General features: G+C 41.2%; 1 protein-coding gene across 1 annotated transcript in view; it reads left to right on the forward strand.

Moving 5' to 3' along the window:
* Positions 1–16,102, forward strand: part of slx4ip (SLX4 interacting protein) — a gene marked incomplete at both ends in the record, with an annotated part of 29,263 nt that extends 13,161 nt beyond the window's left edge. Inside the window, 3 exons of the mRNA XM_079248752.1 lie at positions 4,782–4,870; positions 15,215–15,321; positions 15,397–16,102. Coding sequence (XP_079104878.1) covers positions 4,782–4,870; positions 15,215–15,321; positions 15,397–16,102 — 902 coding nt within the window. The remainder of the gene's footprint in view (positions 1–4,781; positions 4,871–15,214; positions 15,322–15,396) is intronic.

Consider the following 16,102-nt stretch of genomic DNA (forward strand, 5'->3'; position numbering starts at 1 on the left):
GGAGTGGGAGAGAGAAAGACTCCGAGGCAGTATATGGAGGGCAGTGAGAATTTATCTCCACGGCCCATCTAGTGCCTGTGACCCTCGGTCACCTTTTCATGAGACCAACATGGTTCTCTTCCTGTCAGTAAAGTTAATATCTGCTCCCTCAGGGCCGAGGCCTGGATGTTAAAGCATCTCTGACCTGCTGCAGAGCGAGACGACGGCTTCTCTCAGCAGGTCCGTTATGCATCAAATTAGACCCGGTCTTCCGGGGTCAAAGGTTGTGCAATTCAGTCCACTGCATTTGCCAGCCTGCACATGTGATTTATGTGATGATATGTTGCATAGTTAAAAAGTTCTTATTATTTGCTGGACTCCTACCCATTCAGCTTTAGCTAAAAACTATTTTGAGAATTACATGGTTAAAACATAGTTAGTCTTTTTAAGTTTACTGCTGCTGTAAATAACAAATCTTCATTGTCCTATTGAAAGTATTCATTTATTCTGTAATTATATGTTCTTGAATCTTTTCTTTGTTTTTGCCAAAACAAAGCAAAGTGGAAGGAAAGTTTTTTTTAAAAAAAATTAAAAAAAAATCATTATTGTTATTTTGTAAAACAAGATAGCATTAAAAGTTAGCCTGGGACGCCAGACTGGAGTGCTGTATATATATTCAGTACAGAGCGACTCAGTCTGGAGTCCCTCCCCTTCACTGAGATTCGCATCGGTATTAAACAAACCAGCCACTCTGATTGGTTGATCTGAGGAGACTCTTGCCTCTTCCCTTGCATCACCACGTATTCTTCAAAACATTCAAGATGACGCCCAGATGTAGCGGGAGTTTGTTTCTTCAAGGATTTCTACGATTAGGTTCAAAAAGTAACACCGAATTGCCAATAATGTCATATAGCCTCAGGTTTTTACAGCGAAAACGACACAGGTCATTTATGTCTTCTGTACTGCACACCATATTTATTTTCTTCTGTTGCATTCACTCTTCTGGACATTGTAGGCTACCACTTTACTGACGTCACGTCCGCCATTTTCTGATTGGTTTACTCCGTGTTTGTTTGTCCCACTCTAAAAATCTGTTGATGCAAGTGAGTCCCCAGACTCTACGCTGATACAGCGAGAGAGTCTGGCTTGCCAGGCTAGTAAAAAGTACTCTCCTCCATCACTTTAAAGAAGAATAAGAACTTGCAAAGGAGGATGCTCATACGTTTTATAATGCTAATCCAGATAGTTTTCCTCTACTGCAATGGAGAATTTTGGTTTTTGCATTGGATGCACTCATGAACACGCGTGAACAAGACCCCGAGATATTTAAACTCCCCCACTTGAGGCAGGACCTCACTCCCGACCCAGAGAGGGAAATCCACCCTATTCTGGCTGAGGACCATGGTCTCAGATTTGGAGGTGCTGATTCCCATCCCAGCCACTTCACACTCGGCTGCGAATCGCTCAAGTGAGAGCTGGAGATGAAGCCAACAGGACCACGTCATCCGTGTGGCTTTCCCCGATGTCCACGCAATGCTGCAGTGGCATGTCAGCCAGGACAGCCCCAAAGCATCCAGAGCCTTAAGGAACTCTGGGCGGATCTCAATCACCCACTGGGCCTTGCCACCAAGGAGCTTTTTAACCACCTCAGCGATTTCAGCCCCCCCGAGTCCCTCGGCTCTGCTTCTTCACCGGAAGACGTGTTGGTAGGATTGAGGAGGTCTTCGAAGTATTCCTTCCACCGACCCACAACGTCCCGAGTTGAGGTCAGCAGCTCCCCATCTACACTGTACACAGCGTTGACGGAGTACTGCTTACCCCTCCTGAGTCGCCAGATTGTGCGCCGGTCTGTCGTGCCCGGACACCCGGACACAGTGGCGGTATTATGTCTCTCGGTTGGCCTGGGAACGCCTAAGGATCCCCCTCCGCAGAGTTGGCAAATGTGACTGGGGAAAGGGAACTCTGGGCTTCCCTGCTTAAGACTGCTACCCCCGTGACCCGACCCTGGAAAAGTGGTAGAAGATGGATGGATGGATGGCATTGGATGCATTTTCCTGCTTTTCTTTCTTGGTGCATGACTGAAAGCTTTGGCCTGAAAATGGCTTAAGAATTGTCTTCAAAATCCTGAAACTTTTCACTGTGTTACAAAGCAATCTACCCTTTGGCCCCCAACCCCCTCACACATACACACAACTTTTAAAATCTCATTACAATCCATCTTAGTTGCTAATTCTCATTAAAATCCCTCCTAGTCACATGCAAGTATTTGCAGGTAGTTGCACAAAACTGAGGAAAACCTACCAAATATAAAATGAGTTTTTCTTGAATACAGTCACAATTATAAAATCTGTGATGTTGCCAAATAAAAAAAAAAGATATCATGCTAGTTTCTTGAATATGTTGATAATTATATCACAGGCAATATTTATGTTTTTGGCCACACATAAAGTCGTGGCAGTGTATTATCTCTCCACTCTTTGCCTGATTTGACATGGTATGTAGAGGAAAATAAAGCATCTGCAATCGCATAATGTTCTTCTTTGGTTTGTTTTTTGCCTGTTGTCTCCACCAATGGCCTCCTGTGAGCACTTAGCAATGCAGGGGTCGACTACAAGTTGCTGCTTGTTGAAAAGAAAAAAAAAATACACGCTTTCACACCACTCTCCACAAATCTCCAAAAACACCTGGAAAAGTTGACACTAATTGTGTTTTTTTTCATAGAGCTGCTGGCAATGTCTGAAAAGTTGATAAAAATAGCAACTGAGTTGCTAAGTGGGCAGTAAATTTAATCTGTCAAACTTCAAGCATATAAGACCCTTTCTGACCACAGAATCAGCTAAGGCTTATATGCACGCCATGATATTTAGTCATATCACCTACTGTTATACCACTTGGTCTCACACTTCAGAGGCCATTTTGAAGCCACTAAAGTCCCTCTTTAAGAGAACACTGAAAACTCTGGACAAAAAGCCATTACACTACCATTATTGTAACATTCTAAGTAAGTATAATATTTTGGATTTCGAAAGTTATCAAATTTTTATGGATGCTTGCCTTATTTTTAAAGTTGTAAATGGACTTGCTCCTCCTCCCTTAATGGATTTTATAGGTAAAAAACCTAGTGATCGGCCAAATACCAGAGCATCGACCAGAGGAGACTGTAACGTACAGCGGCGTAGGACAAAATTTGGTCAAATGGTGGGGTCAATCAGAGGCTCACAAACCTGGAACACACTGCCAGCCCATGTCAGGAACTGTGGCACGTATTCAGCCTTTAAAACAGCTCTGAAACACTGGCTGAAAACCAACCAAGCATGCTCACACTAGGTTTTTTTTTTTTTCTTGGGGCCTCTTAAACTCTGTGAGATTTGTCTATTGTTGTCTATTGTTATGATGTAATGTCTGTATTGTTTTTTTGTTTTCTTGTGTTGGGACTACGTGTTATCTGTCCTTTCCTGCCTTAGGACTACGGATGTAAATTAGCTTTGTGCTAACTCCGGCATATTTACATTGAAGCTTTTGCCGATGTGTTGATGAATATGCATTGTCCTAATTTAAATAAATAAATAGTATTAATTAGTAGCAATGGTGGAGGATCACTTCCGGTATTTACCCAGACACGCCTTCATAAGCAGCGGAAATGAGCGTGACTTATCGTGTATTATCACAGAGTGATTTTTATCGAGGAAATTTTTTTTAATTTTATTGTCAATAACACTGTTTGTGTTTTGTTCTGCCATATTTCCTTGCTTGCTTGCTTAGCTGAGCTCACCTATACTGCTGGGGTTGAAGAAATGACGTCATCCCACCAAAAATGTGCAATAATGTGATTACACATTTTACGTTTTCTGCCCGAGTCAAATGATCAACAGCAGTATTGGTGTGAGTAGCACGATATTGCTCACCCCTAGTCACAATGCAGAAAAACCTTAGACTTAAAGATATCATCCAGGTTGAAGAATGTTATATTTCTGAAAATTGGAAACTCTCCCTCGGATAGCAAAAAAAATGTTTGGCACTTATATAGCTCAAATATGTCCCAAATGCCTTTGTTTGGCCTTAACTTACACTGGTGATTAATGTGATTTTGGCTTGCAAAACTCAGCCATATGATGTGGCCATATTGGCCATAAAGAAATTGCCAAAAGCAGGCTTTGTATTAGGACTACTTCGGCCCCCCAAAATACTAGTCATAATCCACATACAGGCCAACAAGTGGCATCTGGTCTAGTTCTGGTAAACACAACACTTGCCAGTGTTGTAACTGAGCTGTAAGTGCCACAAGTAGCCCAGATTCTACTCAAACATGTCTGCCAACTCAGTCCTCATTCTGTTAGCTTACCATCTTATGTGATAATGCAGATACCTGACTTATGTTATTGTGCAGCTTGTTAATTTACAGGATCCATCACATCTATCAGATAATACAGGTTTTCTGACTTGACTGTCCATTTGAAGTCTTGTGTTCTCACAGACAGATTTATTATAATGATATGAAACATGCAATTATATTGTTGTGTTGTGAATTATCTCTCCCATTAAACAGTCATATTAGTCCCAAAAGTCACTGTTAATGTAAAACCTTCTAATATTTCATGCTGTGTACTCAGCTCGTAAAGTTCAGGAATTAAATGTAATCTGCCATTTTCTCTGTGGTCTGAGGGATAGTAAATACTTGGTGTTTGTAGATGTTAATTTAAGAATCCACCACAGTTCCATCTGTCTGAATCGAACTCATAATTAGAGGTAAGCCTTCATTATTAACCATCAAGCTCTGTGTTGTTTCCCCTGCCTGCTTTCAGATTTGCGCTTGTTTCCCGAACGATACCTTGTGTGTGCGAGCTGTCCAGAGGATGCCTCAGTGCACCGGAGAAACCCGAGCCTGGCCGCAGTGAGTGCTGTTTATGCTCCTCTATTTCCTCTTCCAGTCGCTTGGCAAAAAATCTGGCATTGGTCTGCATGTTATTATAGGGATGTGTTGCCAAATTGCACTCTCACATTATACATGCTGGTACTTACAAAGGGGTTGGGGGGACTGATCCCTACTCAGGCTCCTCTGAGACTCTAACAGACGGATGGTAGGAGGTTGCAGGGGTGTGAAGCAGAGTCTCAAGCTGCAGTCACCCAATTTTGCTAATTTACCCACACATTTATGGTCAATTGTGGGTTTCAAATAGAAAGGGCACTATCATTTTATTGTTACACAGTCTAAACTTGATCGAATTCTTTTCTAACTTCACCCAAGTGCTACAACCAGATTGGTGCACTAAACTAATAAAATGTGCGTTGTCCGTTATTTATCAACTTATACATGATAGTTTAAGAAGGATCTAGAAAATGTCTGTATATCTCTGTTATTTGTACATTGTTTGGGTTTTTAAAACAATTTAGACCTGTGGTTCCCCACTTGTTTTCCCTTAAGACCCCCTTTATGCAACAACCAAAAAGCTGTGGGCCCACCGCTGTCTTCGTGTTGAAACTATGCTCAGCTTTATGATTTTATTATCTAGCTTTCCACCATAAGTGATACATTCTGGCTGACTGCTTTTCTGTGATAAGAACCAAAGTTCATTCATTCATTCATTCATTCATTCATTTTCCTAACCACTCAATCCAATTCAGGGTCGCGGGGAAGCTGGAACCTATTCCAGCAGTCTTAGGGCGAAAGGCAGGGTACACCCTGGACATCTCGCCAGTCAATCGCAGGGCTAGAAGAACCAAAGTTAACAAAAAATTTTTTTTCCCAAAATAAGGACATATGTGCACTGCAGGATTTTTAGACACATCCCACATCCAAACTGGAAAGTTACTGTTCTCAGGGCCCCAAATATTATATGCAAGTACACCTCAACTCATCTATGTGTGGACATGGCCTTCATGTTAATCACATTGGCTTTGAACAGTCAGAGCCTTAGACCCCCTGAACAGTTAAAAGACCTCCTGTGCGCTTTGGGGGTCCCTGGGTTGGGAACCACCAATTTAGAGGATATTCAGACATGGTCCTTAACTGGAATCAAGTATTGACTGCAGATAAATTATGGCTGGAAAATTGCTGTCAAGTAGTTCAGTTCTTTTTGTCCCTTTTTATTATAATCAAATATCCTTCTGTCAGTGTTCATTTGATCCCGACATCCCCAGAGTATTCTGGGAAATGGCAGTGGAGCCTCTCACCTTGGCACACACATCAAGCACAGACATCTCTCCCATCACATCCCATGATCAGTGGCCTGCTGTTTGTCTGTGGTGTTTTTGCTATTGTTTCCCTTTGAAATATCTGCACTTTCCACAGTTTCCCTTCCAATGAAAGCAGCGATTGTAATATTTTTAGTGGAGCAACATAGTCGTCAGTGAAAAGTTCAGATTGTGTAACCAATTTTCCAGTTCAAGGAGGCATTTCTGTCGATTGCGTTCCTCCACTCAGGATGTGGTTCTCTGGGCTTATACAGTACAAGCGGAGGCAATTGGAGGGTGGGAGTCTTGTGGTGGAGCTCTCACTAGCTCTCAACCTCGAGCCTGGTTTGTAAAGGAAAGATACCAGACAGTGTGGCTGAAAGTTTTTCAAATGACAAAAAGAAGAATTTGTTTATATCTTTCTCTCTGTTCTTATATATCACAGAGGGAATTTTTCTCTCTCTTTTTTTTAATTTAAATTCCTCTGGTATGTTTCTTTTGAAAACATGAAAAATCTAAATAAAAATTGGTCCCAACCGTGAGTCACAGCTGATGTAAGGTGTGGTAATGTTGTAGTAACGCCATGTCTAAAAATAATGTGGTCTTTGGAGCTCCATGTCAGAGTTAATCTCATTTTCAAGAGCGGGTCTTTCATCACACAAATTTTGACACCTTGAGTGTGCCTCTGCTTTTGTTGGATTTAGTTTGTGTGACTTGTTGAACAAAAATCTGTAACCGCAGTGGAAATGTTGACTCATCAAATGAGAACATTTCAGAAGGTCAGAGGATTATGTTTTAGGGAATGAAGCTAACATGACTGTTGTCCTTATTGTGCCGTGAGAGCAGGTTTCTTACTTCTTACTGTTGTTGATTTGATGAAAAGAAAAGGGTTAGATTTAGTCTCCTTTGTTTGGGCAGAGGTTGCCATGATTTTCAATACTTAGGAAGAGGCATTTTAAGTGAATGTATTGTCTCTTTTTCTGAAAAAGAAACATCACAGTGTGTTTATTTGTAGAAGGGTTATAGTTAGGAAATCATGTTTTGCTTGCTTTAGAGAAAAATTTACCTTGCGTTTCCACTTTGACCTTTGCACAGTTGGCCACTTTTTGGATAATAGTTGCAGAATAACTATTAGTTTCTGACTCACTTTTGGCATCCACCACAGTCTCAGAATACCCACCATATCAGGTTGACTAGGCTACCCTACCAGTTCCCAGCAACAAAGTGTGAGTAACATCTAATGGGGCAGATGGGGATGTTAAGTAGGTAGTTCTCTGAGGATTGCTTGCTCAGCAGGTTTGTTTGCTGATGGTATTTGTTGCTGTTTGCCTGTACAGCATAACATTAAAATAATCACTGATATTGTTGATAGTTCCAAATCATTGCAGGTTTCTCACATTCATCCTGGATGTGGTATGAAGCAAACACTTCCGTTTTCACCATTTTGTCATCAGGTGTACTGAACCACTGTGGAGGCTTATTGTTAGTAGACCATTTCTAACTTGAGCAGTTGTCTTTAGTTTAGTACGAGGGGACATACATAGTCCAGTCAGGATTCTTCTGGAACCGTCTATGATTTGTAAGTTGTCCAATATGGCTGCCCTCATTTAATAATTTGAAGTTAACAAGCTGTGAAGTATCATGCAACCATCTAACAAATGCATTGCTCCGAACAGAGATATCTTTAGAACAGAAAAACATAAATTCAGATGTTTGAATGAGAGCACGTTACTAATAACCGCTTGCATCATGTTACCTGATTTAAAACTGTATTGTAAAGCTAGACTGTTAAACAGTTTTTTCTGTGTTTTTCTGTTCAGGAGGGATTTTAGGGTGGGTCTGAAATCGTTTCTCTACAGAGCGATGTAGCAGGTATTCAAGGCAAGTGAGGGCAGGTCCTGCACCTAACACTGTAGCGTGAAAAGTTTGCCTCGAACTGGCCAGCCATGACACCTAGCTGTGCATTTTAAAACTAGCAAGCTAACCATTCCCGCTTCAATCACAGGAATGAAACTTTCCAAGAAACATTGATATGTGGAACAATTACATTCATTTTGTGGAGAGAAAAATTGAAACACAACACAATAATGCAGGTGTTGGATGGGCTACACAAGAATTTTGGGCTCTGTGCATTGAAGACCTCCATCGAATTAACAATCTCGTACAGCAATTGTTAAAAAGCAACATGTTCACTGTCTTACTGATGTTACTGTAAAATAATTTAGTGATGAACTGTTAAGGCTGGAGGAAGACTGTATGTCAGTGTTTGGATTCTTACTGTCAACATGTGCGTCATGTTTTTTACCTGGCAGTTTTTTTTGTTTGTTTTTTTTTTTTACAAACTTCCACTACAAAAACTGGGATTAACGGATACACCTGTCACAGCTGGATTAACTTTACCCCTCCCATGCTGACATATTGGAGAGATCATTCCCTCCATGTGACTGTAAAGTGAGCAGTTTAACAGGGTTGGCAGCTTAGTCCACAGCTGGAAGATGACAGAAATGTATCATCTGCTGTGCATGTTTATGATTTCACATCAAAATAGTTTGAATTGGAGAAAATGAGCTCAGTTTGTATTGTTTTTAAGATGGTCCTTGATGGATTTTTCTGTGTTTCAGAGCAGGAACTGTTGTTCTTGATTTCCAGACCTAATTGTATTTATTTTGTTGTTTGTTCCAATGCTATAACACATTTTTATGTCACAATTTCAAAATGCAGTCATTTCTGTTTTGCTAAGACTTTCAAAGTTGTGATTTTCATGTCTTAAATTTAGTAAAATCCTCCTGACAACCCAAACAGCCTGATGCATTTCATCTCATATGACTTAGAAATCTTTAAACAAATATTGCTGTGTAGAAGTAGACACATTGCAAGTACTTTGCATTAGGCAGTGGGAAGCAAACAAGACGTTTTGTGTGACACAGTTTAGTTTTTTTTTACTTGACATTTGAAGCTTAAAATCGCTCATGAAAAGTTACTTGTTGCTTGTGAGTCAGGGCCTGCAGTTAGCAGGCCAGCATGGGAATTAAGAGCAAGTGTTTGGGATTGTGGCCGTTGTTTTTTACTCAGGCAAAGAATGGGCAGCTGAGGTGAGTGGCGTGCTGTGCTGAAGAAGTTTGGATCAAAGGGAGCACAGATGTGTTTCCAGTCCCCCCCCCCCCCCCCCCCCCCTCCTTTCTCTCTCTCTCTATCTCTTCTGAGCTCTGGACGAGCTCTGTGTGTTTATTCATGACCTCAGCACGCCTCTGTTCTTCACAGATCGCAGCAGCTAGCAGCAATCCTTTCCCAAGCCTTCAGTGTCTGCTGACCTCCTGGACACCTAGGTCATATGCTCGGGTGTGATCTCTTACAGTACAAAGTTGCGTCCCTTCATCTGGTCTGAAGCTGTTTTCATTGATTTTTCACAACGTGTGTCCAAACAGTTAACAGCTCATCTTAATCCATCCACAAGGGTGGATAAAAACGTTTGTCATTGTTAGGGTATAAGAGCTGTCTTCTCTTTTTGACACATATGTGCCCATGCATGTTTGTTTTTTTTGCGAGGAAGATGTGGTGAGCTAAGGCAAACAGGGCATACTTTCTTTATGGGAGCGGGGTGGGTGGAGGAGGATGGGTGGAATTTGTGGACTATATTCTCAAACACCTCTTCAGGAGGTATCTTTGCCTCAGGAGGTTTTTTTTTTTCTTTTCATAGTCCCCCGATCAAGGAATTTGTAAACTTGGCTTACTGGTAGAGAGATTAATGTAATGTTTAGAAATATGGCTGCTTTAAGGGACTCGGGCATTTGACATTGAAATAAATTCTTATCTTTGTGACTGATGAATTATCGGATTAATTGGATGACATCTAACTGGCTATGTATTTGTTAGGTAAAATATAAAAACATTAGACTAATCCAAGAACAAACTAAACCTGACTTCTTTTATGTCAGCTCAGCGATGAAGCTTCCAACCCCAACATGTTTTGTGATTTATCATTATGACTTTTTTTCTGCTGAGTTTTATTGTCAGCTCCCGTGCTTGCAATGCCTCCAAGAGGACCTGAGGAAATGTAGCTTTTGAATATCTTTGCAAACCATTCAGATCAGAGAAAAATGGATGTTTAAGAAAAAGAAAACCTTTTAAAACTGTACATGAGTCTATGCACAATTAATTAGAAACGTATTGCAGTTTATTAGTCGTCCTGTGCAGCGGTGGAGTCTTTAACATCAGTCAGAGACCATTTTGCTGTATCAGTGCATTACTCTCAAGTGCAGCTGCAAGAGAAGATAACCAACCTAAGCTCCTTGTCTGTATTCTGTCTTTATCTGAGGTGAGAGAAGAGAAACTGGTATTTTATGGAGTCTCTTGTTTGTTATCTTTTTGAAGTTGTATCCAAGAGCCATTTAGAGTTGGGACAAGCTATGAGAACTTGCACTGGTATCCTTTTAAGCCAAATGATTAATTCTCTCTGCGCTCCTTGCCCTTTTGACAGGCTTATCTTCATAATCTGACATCCAGATGTGCTGCCTGTGATGGAGCTGTGTTGTTTTGGAGGCAGAGAGGGTACTGTTGGTCTGCTTTGCATGTTAGATCACGAGGAGCATTTTCAAACTCTGTGTGGGGGCGAGCAGACTGGCCGGCGGTGGTGGGGTTTAAATCCTTTATGCTCAGGGAGAGGTGGCAGTGGTTAGGCGTTCCTGCTTACCACCATCCCTCCCTCCTTTTTCATGGACCTCTCCAACTATTTGCTGTTTACATCATTCTGAACAAGATTATCCCCCTTTGGTTCCCACACAATACTTACTGTTTTATCCACAGACCTTGTAATAAGTGCAATGTTGTTCATGCACCATCTCTCATCCTTTCAATCTTTAATCTCTGTACTTTTTTTCCTCTACTCGCTATGCAAAGAATGTGCAATACATGGAAGCCTTGAAAGGCACGTGGGAAAATTGGCATATCTGGGAAAATATTTTTCTAAATCTGGCTTAAATTCTTTTCCCTTCTTTGTGTATGACTTGAGAAAAGATTTTAAAAAAAAAAAAAAAAAAAAAAGTTTTAAAGTGATAATCTTTAATAGTTGAGACATTTCCTTTAACTCTGAGTGGGTATTTATATTGTTTTAAACCAGCATAATTTGGTTTTATGTGTGAAAACAAAGTTTACTTGGAGACCTGGGATCATTTCAGAGATGTTGCACAAGCCTCCAAAAGCTCCTAGAAAGTAAAATCCTGTTGGGTGGAAATGTCAAACTCTGTGGCTAACCTGGAAACAGAAGCTAAAAGCATGGAAGTGCTAGCTAAAACAGACCTATTTGTTATGCATACTGAGACCTTTTAATAAAAAGCTTAGGCATCCAGAATATCCAGTATCCATTCATTAACCTTTAATAAATAACCATCTCTTTCAGCTGTCTCTTTTACACAAAATATTTGAGATTTGGTGTTACAAAGCATACATAATCTTTAGACTGATCACACATCTGCTAGCTTAGAGCAATTATGTAGGAAATTTCGTTTAATGGGGACTCAATTATTTTACCATTTGCAGATTTAGAACTTTGCTCAGAAGAAATATTCTAATTTTCCAACTTTTCCTCCTCCAACCAATCTGGACTCTTTGCTTTATGTTAATAAGTAAACACAGTAAACTATTATTTACTCCAATATTATCCCTCCACATTTTACATCAGGGTGGGAAGTTTATTTGGCTTTTTCACTTTAAGATGAGGCTACAACCCTCTTGAATGTTCACTCATCTTCCATATGTGCCAGAAATGATCTGATACAGTTTAAAATGCCTTCACTTCTCTTAAGCCAAACTTGCCAGGTTATTCCCAAATAACCCATCTGTCATAGGTGTAAACAAATCCCCGCAGTCATCTATTACATGTTTAGTCTCTGTTCTGAACACACTTTTTTTCGTTGACCTCTTTGAGGCCATTTCTCAGGCTTATAGTTGTAGCACTATGCCATACTCAACAATCGCATTGTTTGGCGCAATGCCAGCTCAAACAGACGTTATCTTTCCCACTCAGTTACAGAGGGTCATCTCCTGCTACTTTCTGTTGGCCAGAAGATTATTCAAGTGGAAAGATGCATGTCCTGAGGACGTGTTTCTCAGCTGTTTTTTCATTTGCCAAAAAATGCTTTCAGTCTTTTTCATGTAGTAAATAAAACAATAAGGACCTTGTTAAAACCTTGAATCCTCAAGACAATAACTGATGCAGCACCTCTCCTTCTCTCCATCTGCCTTTTTTTTTTTTTTTTTAAATCTTCCTTTGTTTACTATGTATATTTGACCTCTTCCTCTCTTCATGCTTCTTCCTTTCCATGACTTGCCTCTTTCACTCACTTGTTCTTTTGAAGTTGTGCCGACAGGAACAGAAAGACACCAAACTTTCCCAGAGAACCTCCCTTCGCCTTCTTGTTGATCTTTCTTTCAAGTTCATTTTCAAACGGGATTTATTAATATTAAACAGATGATAATGCGTGTCAAGGCATTACAATGCTAAGTGGTGCCACCCACATTTTTCTCAGAATTGTTGTTGTTGGGGTGGGTGTATGCTTGTGTAGGCGAATGTAAGTTTGTGCGTGTGTCACTGTCCCAAATCCAAGGCCAGCTGTAGCTGGAGTAAAGAGAGAGTGTAAAGACAGAAACTCTGCCCACACTGTAGCATGACTCCATCTCTGCACAAAGAGCAGCTTGTGTAGAACTTCCTGTGTGAGGATTCTTGCATTTGTGGGCATGCTGGAGAGACGGTAGAGGTCAGGCAGTATGACTCTGGGAGGTGCCTCTGCTTTTGTTGTGCTCCCCTCTAGCACTCTTTCTCTTATTCTCTCTGTTCTATCTTGTCTGTTGTTCACTCCCCATTACTTGCCTGTTGCCCAGCCTCCTTATTCACTCCCCTCACTCTGCCTCGCCCCTCCATTCCTATTACCCTATTGCATTGACCAGAATGCAGTTGTTAGGTCTCAACACCCAGAGCAAAGCCACAATACCCCAGCATGCCCTTACAGCTTAGGACAATTATCCCTTTCCTTGTGTGTGTGGGTGTGTGTGGGTGGGGGGGTCATATGTTGTCACTGGTGTCATGACATGCAGGAGAAACGTTAACGATTCTTCTATTTGTTTTTTTGGGACGCCGAAGCTTACCACATCTGCCTGTCCTGTCTTAAAGTGTGCATTGATCGTTTAACAAACCAGTTTATAGGATGGCAATGACCCGAAAAATGACTGATATTAAATAAACATAGAAGCCACAATGTTGAATTTTCCAACATTTAACTTCTGTGTGGTTATATTTCCCCACTACAACAGTCTATAGAGCTTTCAGTCATGCAAGGGCATGAGTCTGTGAACTGCATTAGCATCTGGTCTAACACTTTAGCCCGGAGTGAAATACCCTACTGGACCAGCAGTATGTTAGGTTTTACAGGTACCTGTCAAATATCTGGATTTTAAACAGACATCTGTAGCCACAGTGGCCTTAATCTAACTGCTAATCCTCTAAAATTGCAACATCAGGTTGTTTCTAATTGAAATATTGTTGCACAGACAGGACACTTGGCATGGATGCATATTTATAAAGCCTTCAAAGGTTAAAATTCCTAATTGGTAATTCTGTCAACTGCCGCTATCATTCGGTTACATCGTTTATCAAATTCATCAGCTTATTGCAACTATGACTGCAAAGCTAACAATACCCAAATCAGCCTTGGAAAATAATAAAGATCCTGGCAGAGCTACAAGTTGAAGGGCGATATGCTGCTTATTTTCATGAAATTTTGATGCAATTAACTTGAAATAAATAGACAGGCTTTCAACCTCAAAGTTCTGCTCAATTTAACATCAGTATCTCTTATAAAACCAGAGTCTGTTCCCGCTCAGCCAAGGAAAAGACCTGTGATTAACCTTCATTAGTGGCCTGTTGAGGGCACATGTTGGTGAGATCCAATTTTCGGCAGCTTGCACCTTGTTCTGCCTCAGAGATTTCACTTAGTATGTGGATATAACCCCCACCGCCACCCCTACACACACGCGCGCGCGCGCGCGCGCGCGCACACACACACACACACACACACACACACACACACACACACACACAATTAATTTAAACAACATAAACTCAAATTTCTTGTTGCATGACAGCATTTGGAGTAACAAAGTTTTGCCATTAAGGATGCAGATGAAGCCATCAGCACTCAGATAACTATTCAACTACAGCAGTAGAAATCATAACAAAGTGACGTTTTTCATGTGTATGCATGTAATTGGATTAAACTCCGACGACATCCACAAGCTTGTTTAAATTATCTTTCTCTCTTTTTTTTCCATTCCCATGCATAGTTTCCATGTTCTTTGCCTTGCTCCATTATCTTATTAAATCTTTGCTATTTTAATTCACTCTTATTTCCACTGTTGAGTAATAACTGTCACGGTGGCTGTAGTGATGTGGACCCAAATGCAGGAGTCGGGAAGCCGGTATGCAGGAATCAGACATCATTTTAATCCATGCCAAAGTGAGGGCCAAAAACCAACAAATGAACCAGCAACACAAGACAAGAAGTGAGGGGTATAAATACACGGAACACAATGACAGGTGAAGTAATTAACAAAATGAAACCAGGTGAATTCAATAACAGGAAATCAATGAAGCTAAACGAGAACCGAGGGAACTAAACAGGAAACTACAAAATAAAACAGGAACCCTGAAAACAAAGCAAAGGGAGAAACCCAAATCCTGACAATAACCCTCTGGCAGAAGAGATTATTGATATTCATCACAGTGATAAGACTAGTTAGTTTCTGAGACTTTCAGGTGGCTGTTTCAAGCCGTTTTAACCTATTCTCTGTGCTGCTTTGTGTTGCTAAGTGCATTTAGAGATATTCTGTAGCAGTGAGTTGAAACTATTTGGAATAAAGACAAATCAGAGGATAAAATAAACCTATGAAAACTCATCAGTTTTCAATTGAGTGTCTTTGATTGTCAAACAGTGTCATATGATGAAAGCACCATCAGGTCAACGGGTAAGAGGAATAATATTTTTGTTTGCACCTATCCTGTTGTCCTCTGTAGACTGAACTGAGCCAACACAGCAGATCAGAGTATTTTCTCAGTGCGGGAGAAACCCAAGAGCTTTTAAACAGCCTGACAAAAACAAAGAAGTCTGTGCTTCAAAAGATGTAAGTATGATCTACTGCAGAAATTTCCAACCCCACAGGTCAGAGAGGACATTCAAGTCATTTGTATTTTTTCAGAGCCAAGCAAGCTAGTGTCCAGCGAGAGCTCTGTGGTTCTACGACAGGAAAGCAGCCGACTGACCAGAAGGCCTTGCCCAAAAACCAAAGACTTGAACTTAAAGCTGGAGAGTCAGAATCAAGTCCAGAGTCTGTGCCTGGGTCTGCACAGGAGGCAAATCACAAGGTGCCTTGCAACAATGCCTTAACTGAATCTGAGGCTCTGATGTGGAGTATCCAAGAGCAGCAGCAAGAGGCTGAGAGTGAAATAAGGAATAAGACCAGCAAGAGGTGTGAGCCCAGTGATGGTAGGGTAGACCCCCAGTCACTGCAGGCCAAGAGAACATGCCTTGGAAGACACCCAGCCACAATGCCAAATTTCTCCACCCTGCACTCCATGCAAACATCCAAACATGACCTTCCTTCTGTGCCGCCCCGTCCTCCAGTCGAAGCCAAGGCAGAGTCCAAGGCTTTCCCTGTCTCAGAGTGCAAGAAAACCACAGTGGAAGTAGAGCTGCTTACTCCAGGGAAACGGGCCCAGAGGCTCCCCCTCACAAGCAATAACACAGCACAGACAAACCAAAACAGGCTGGCCACAAGTCTGAGGGGCCTATCTGTCAAGCCTGCATCCTCAGGCACTTCTATTGGTTCCAGATCCACACTCGGAGAGGGGGGAAGTGAAAATTTGCCCAGAACCTCGAGATTACGACGACTAAAGAGGTCCTGA

The sequence above is a fragment of the Telmatherina bonti genome, assembly GCF_933228915.1.
Source record: "Telmatherina bonti genome assembly, chromosome: 11".
Taxonomy (NCBI): domain Eukaryota; kingdom Metazoa; phylum Chordata; class Actinopteri; order Atheriniformes; family Telmatherinidae; genus Telmatherina; species Telmatherina bonti.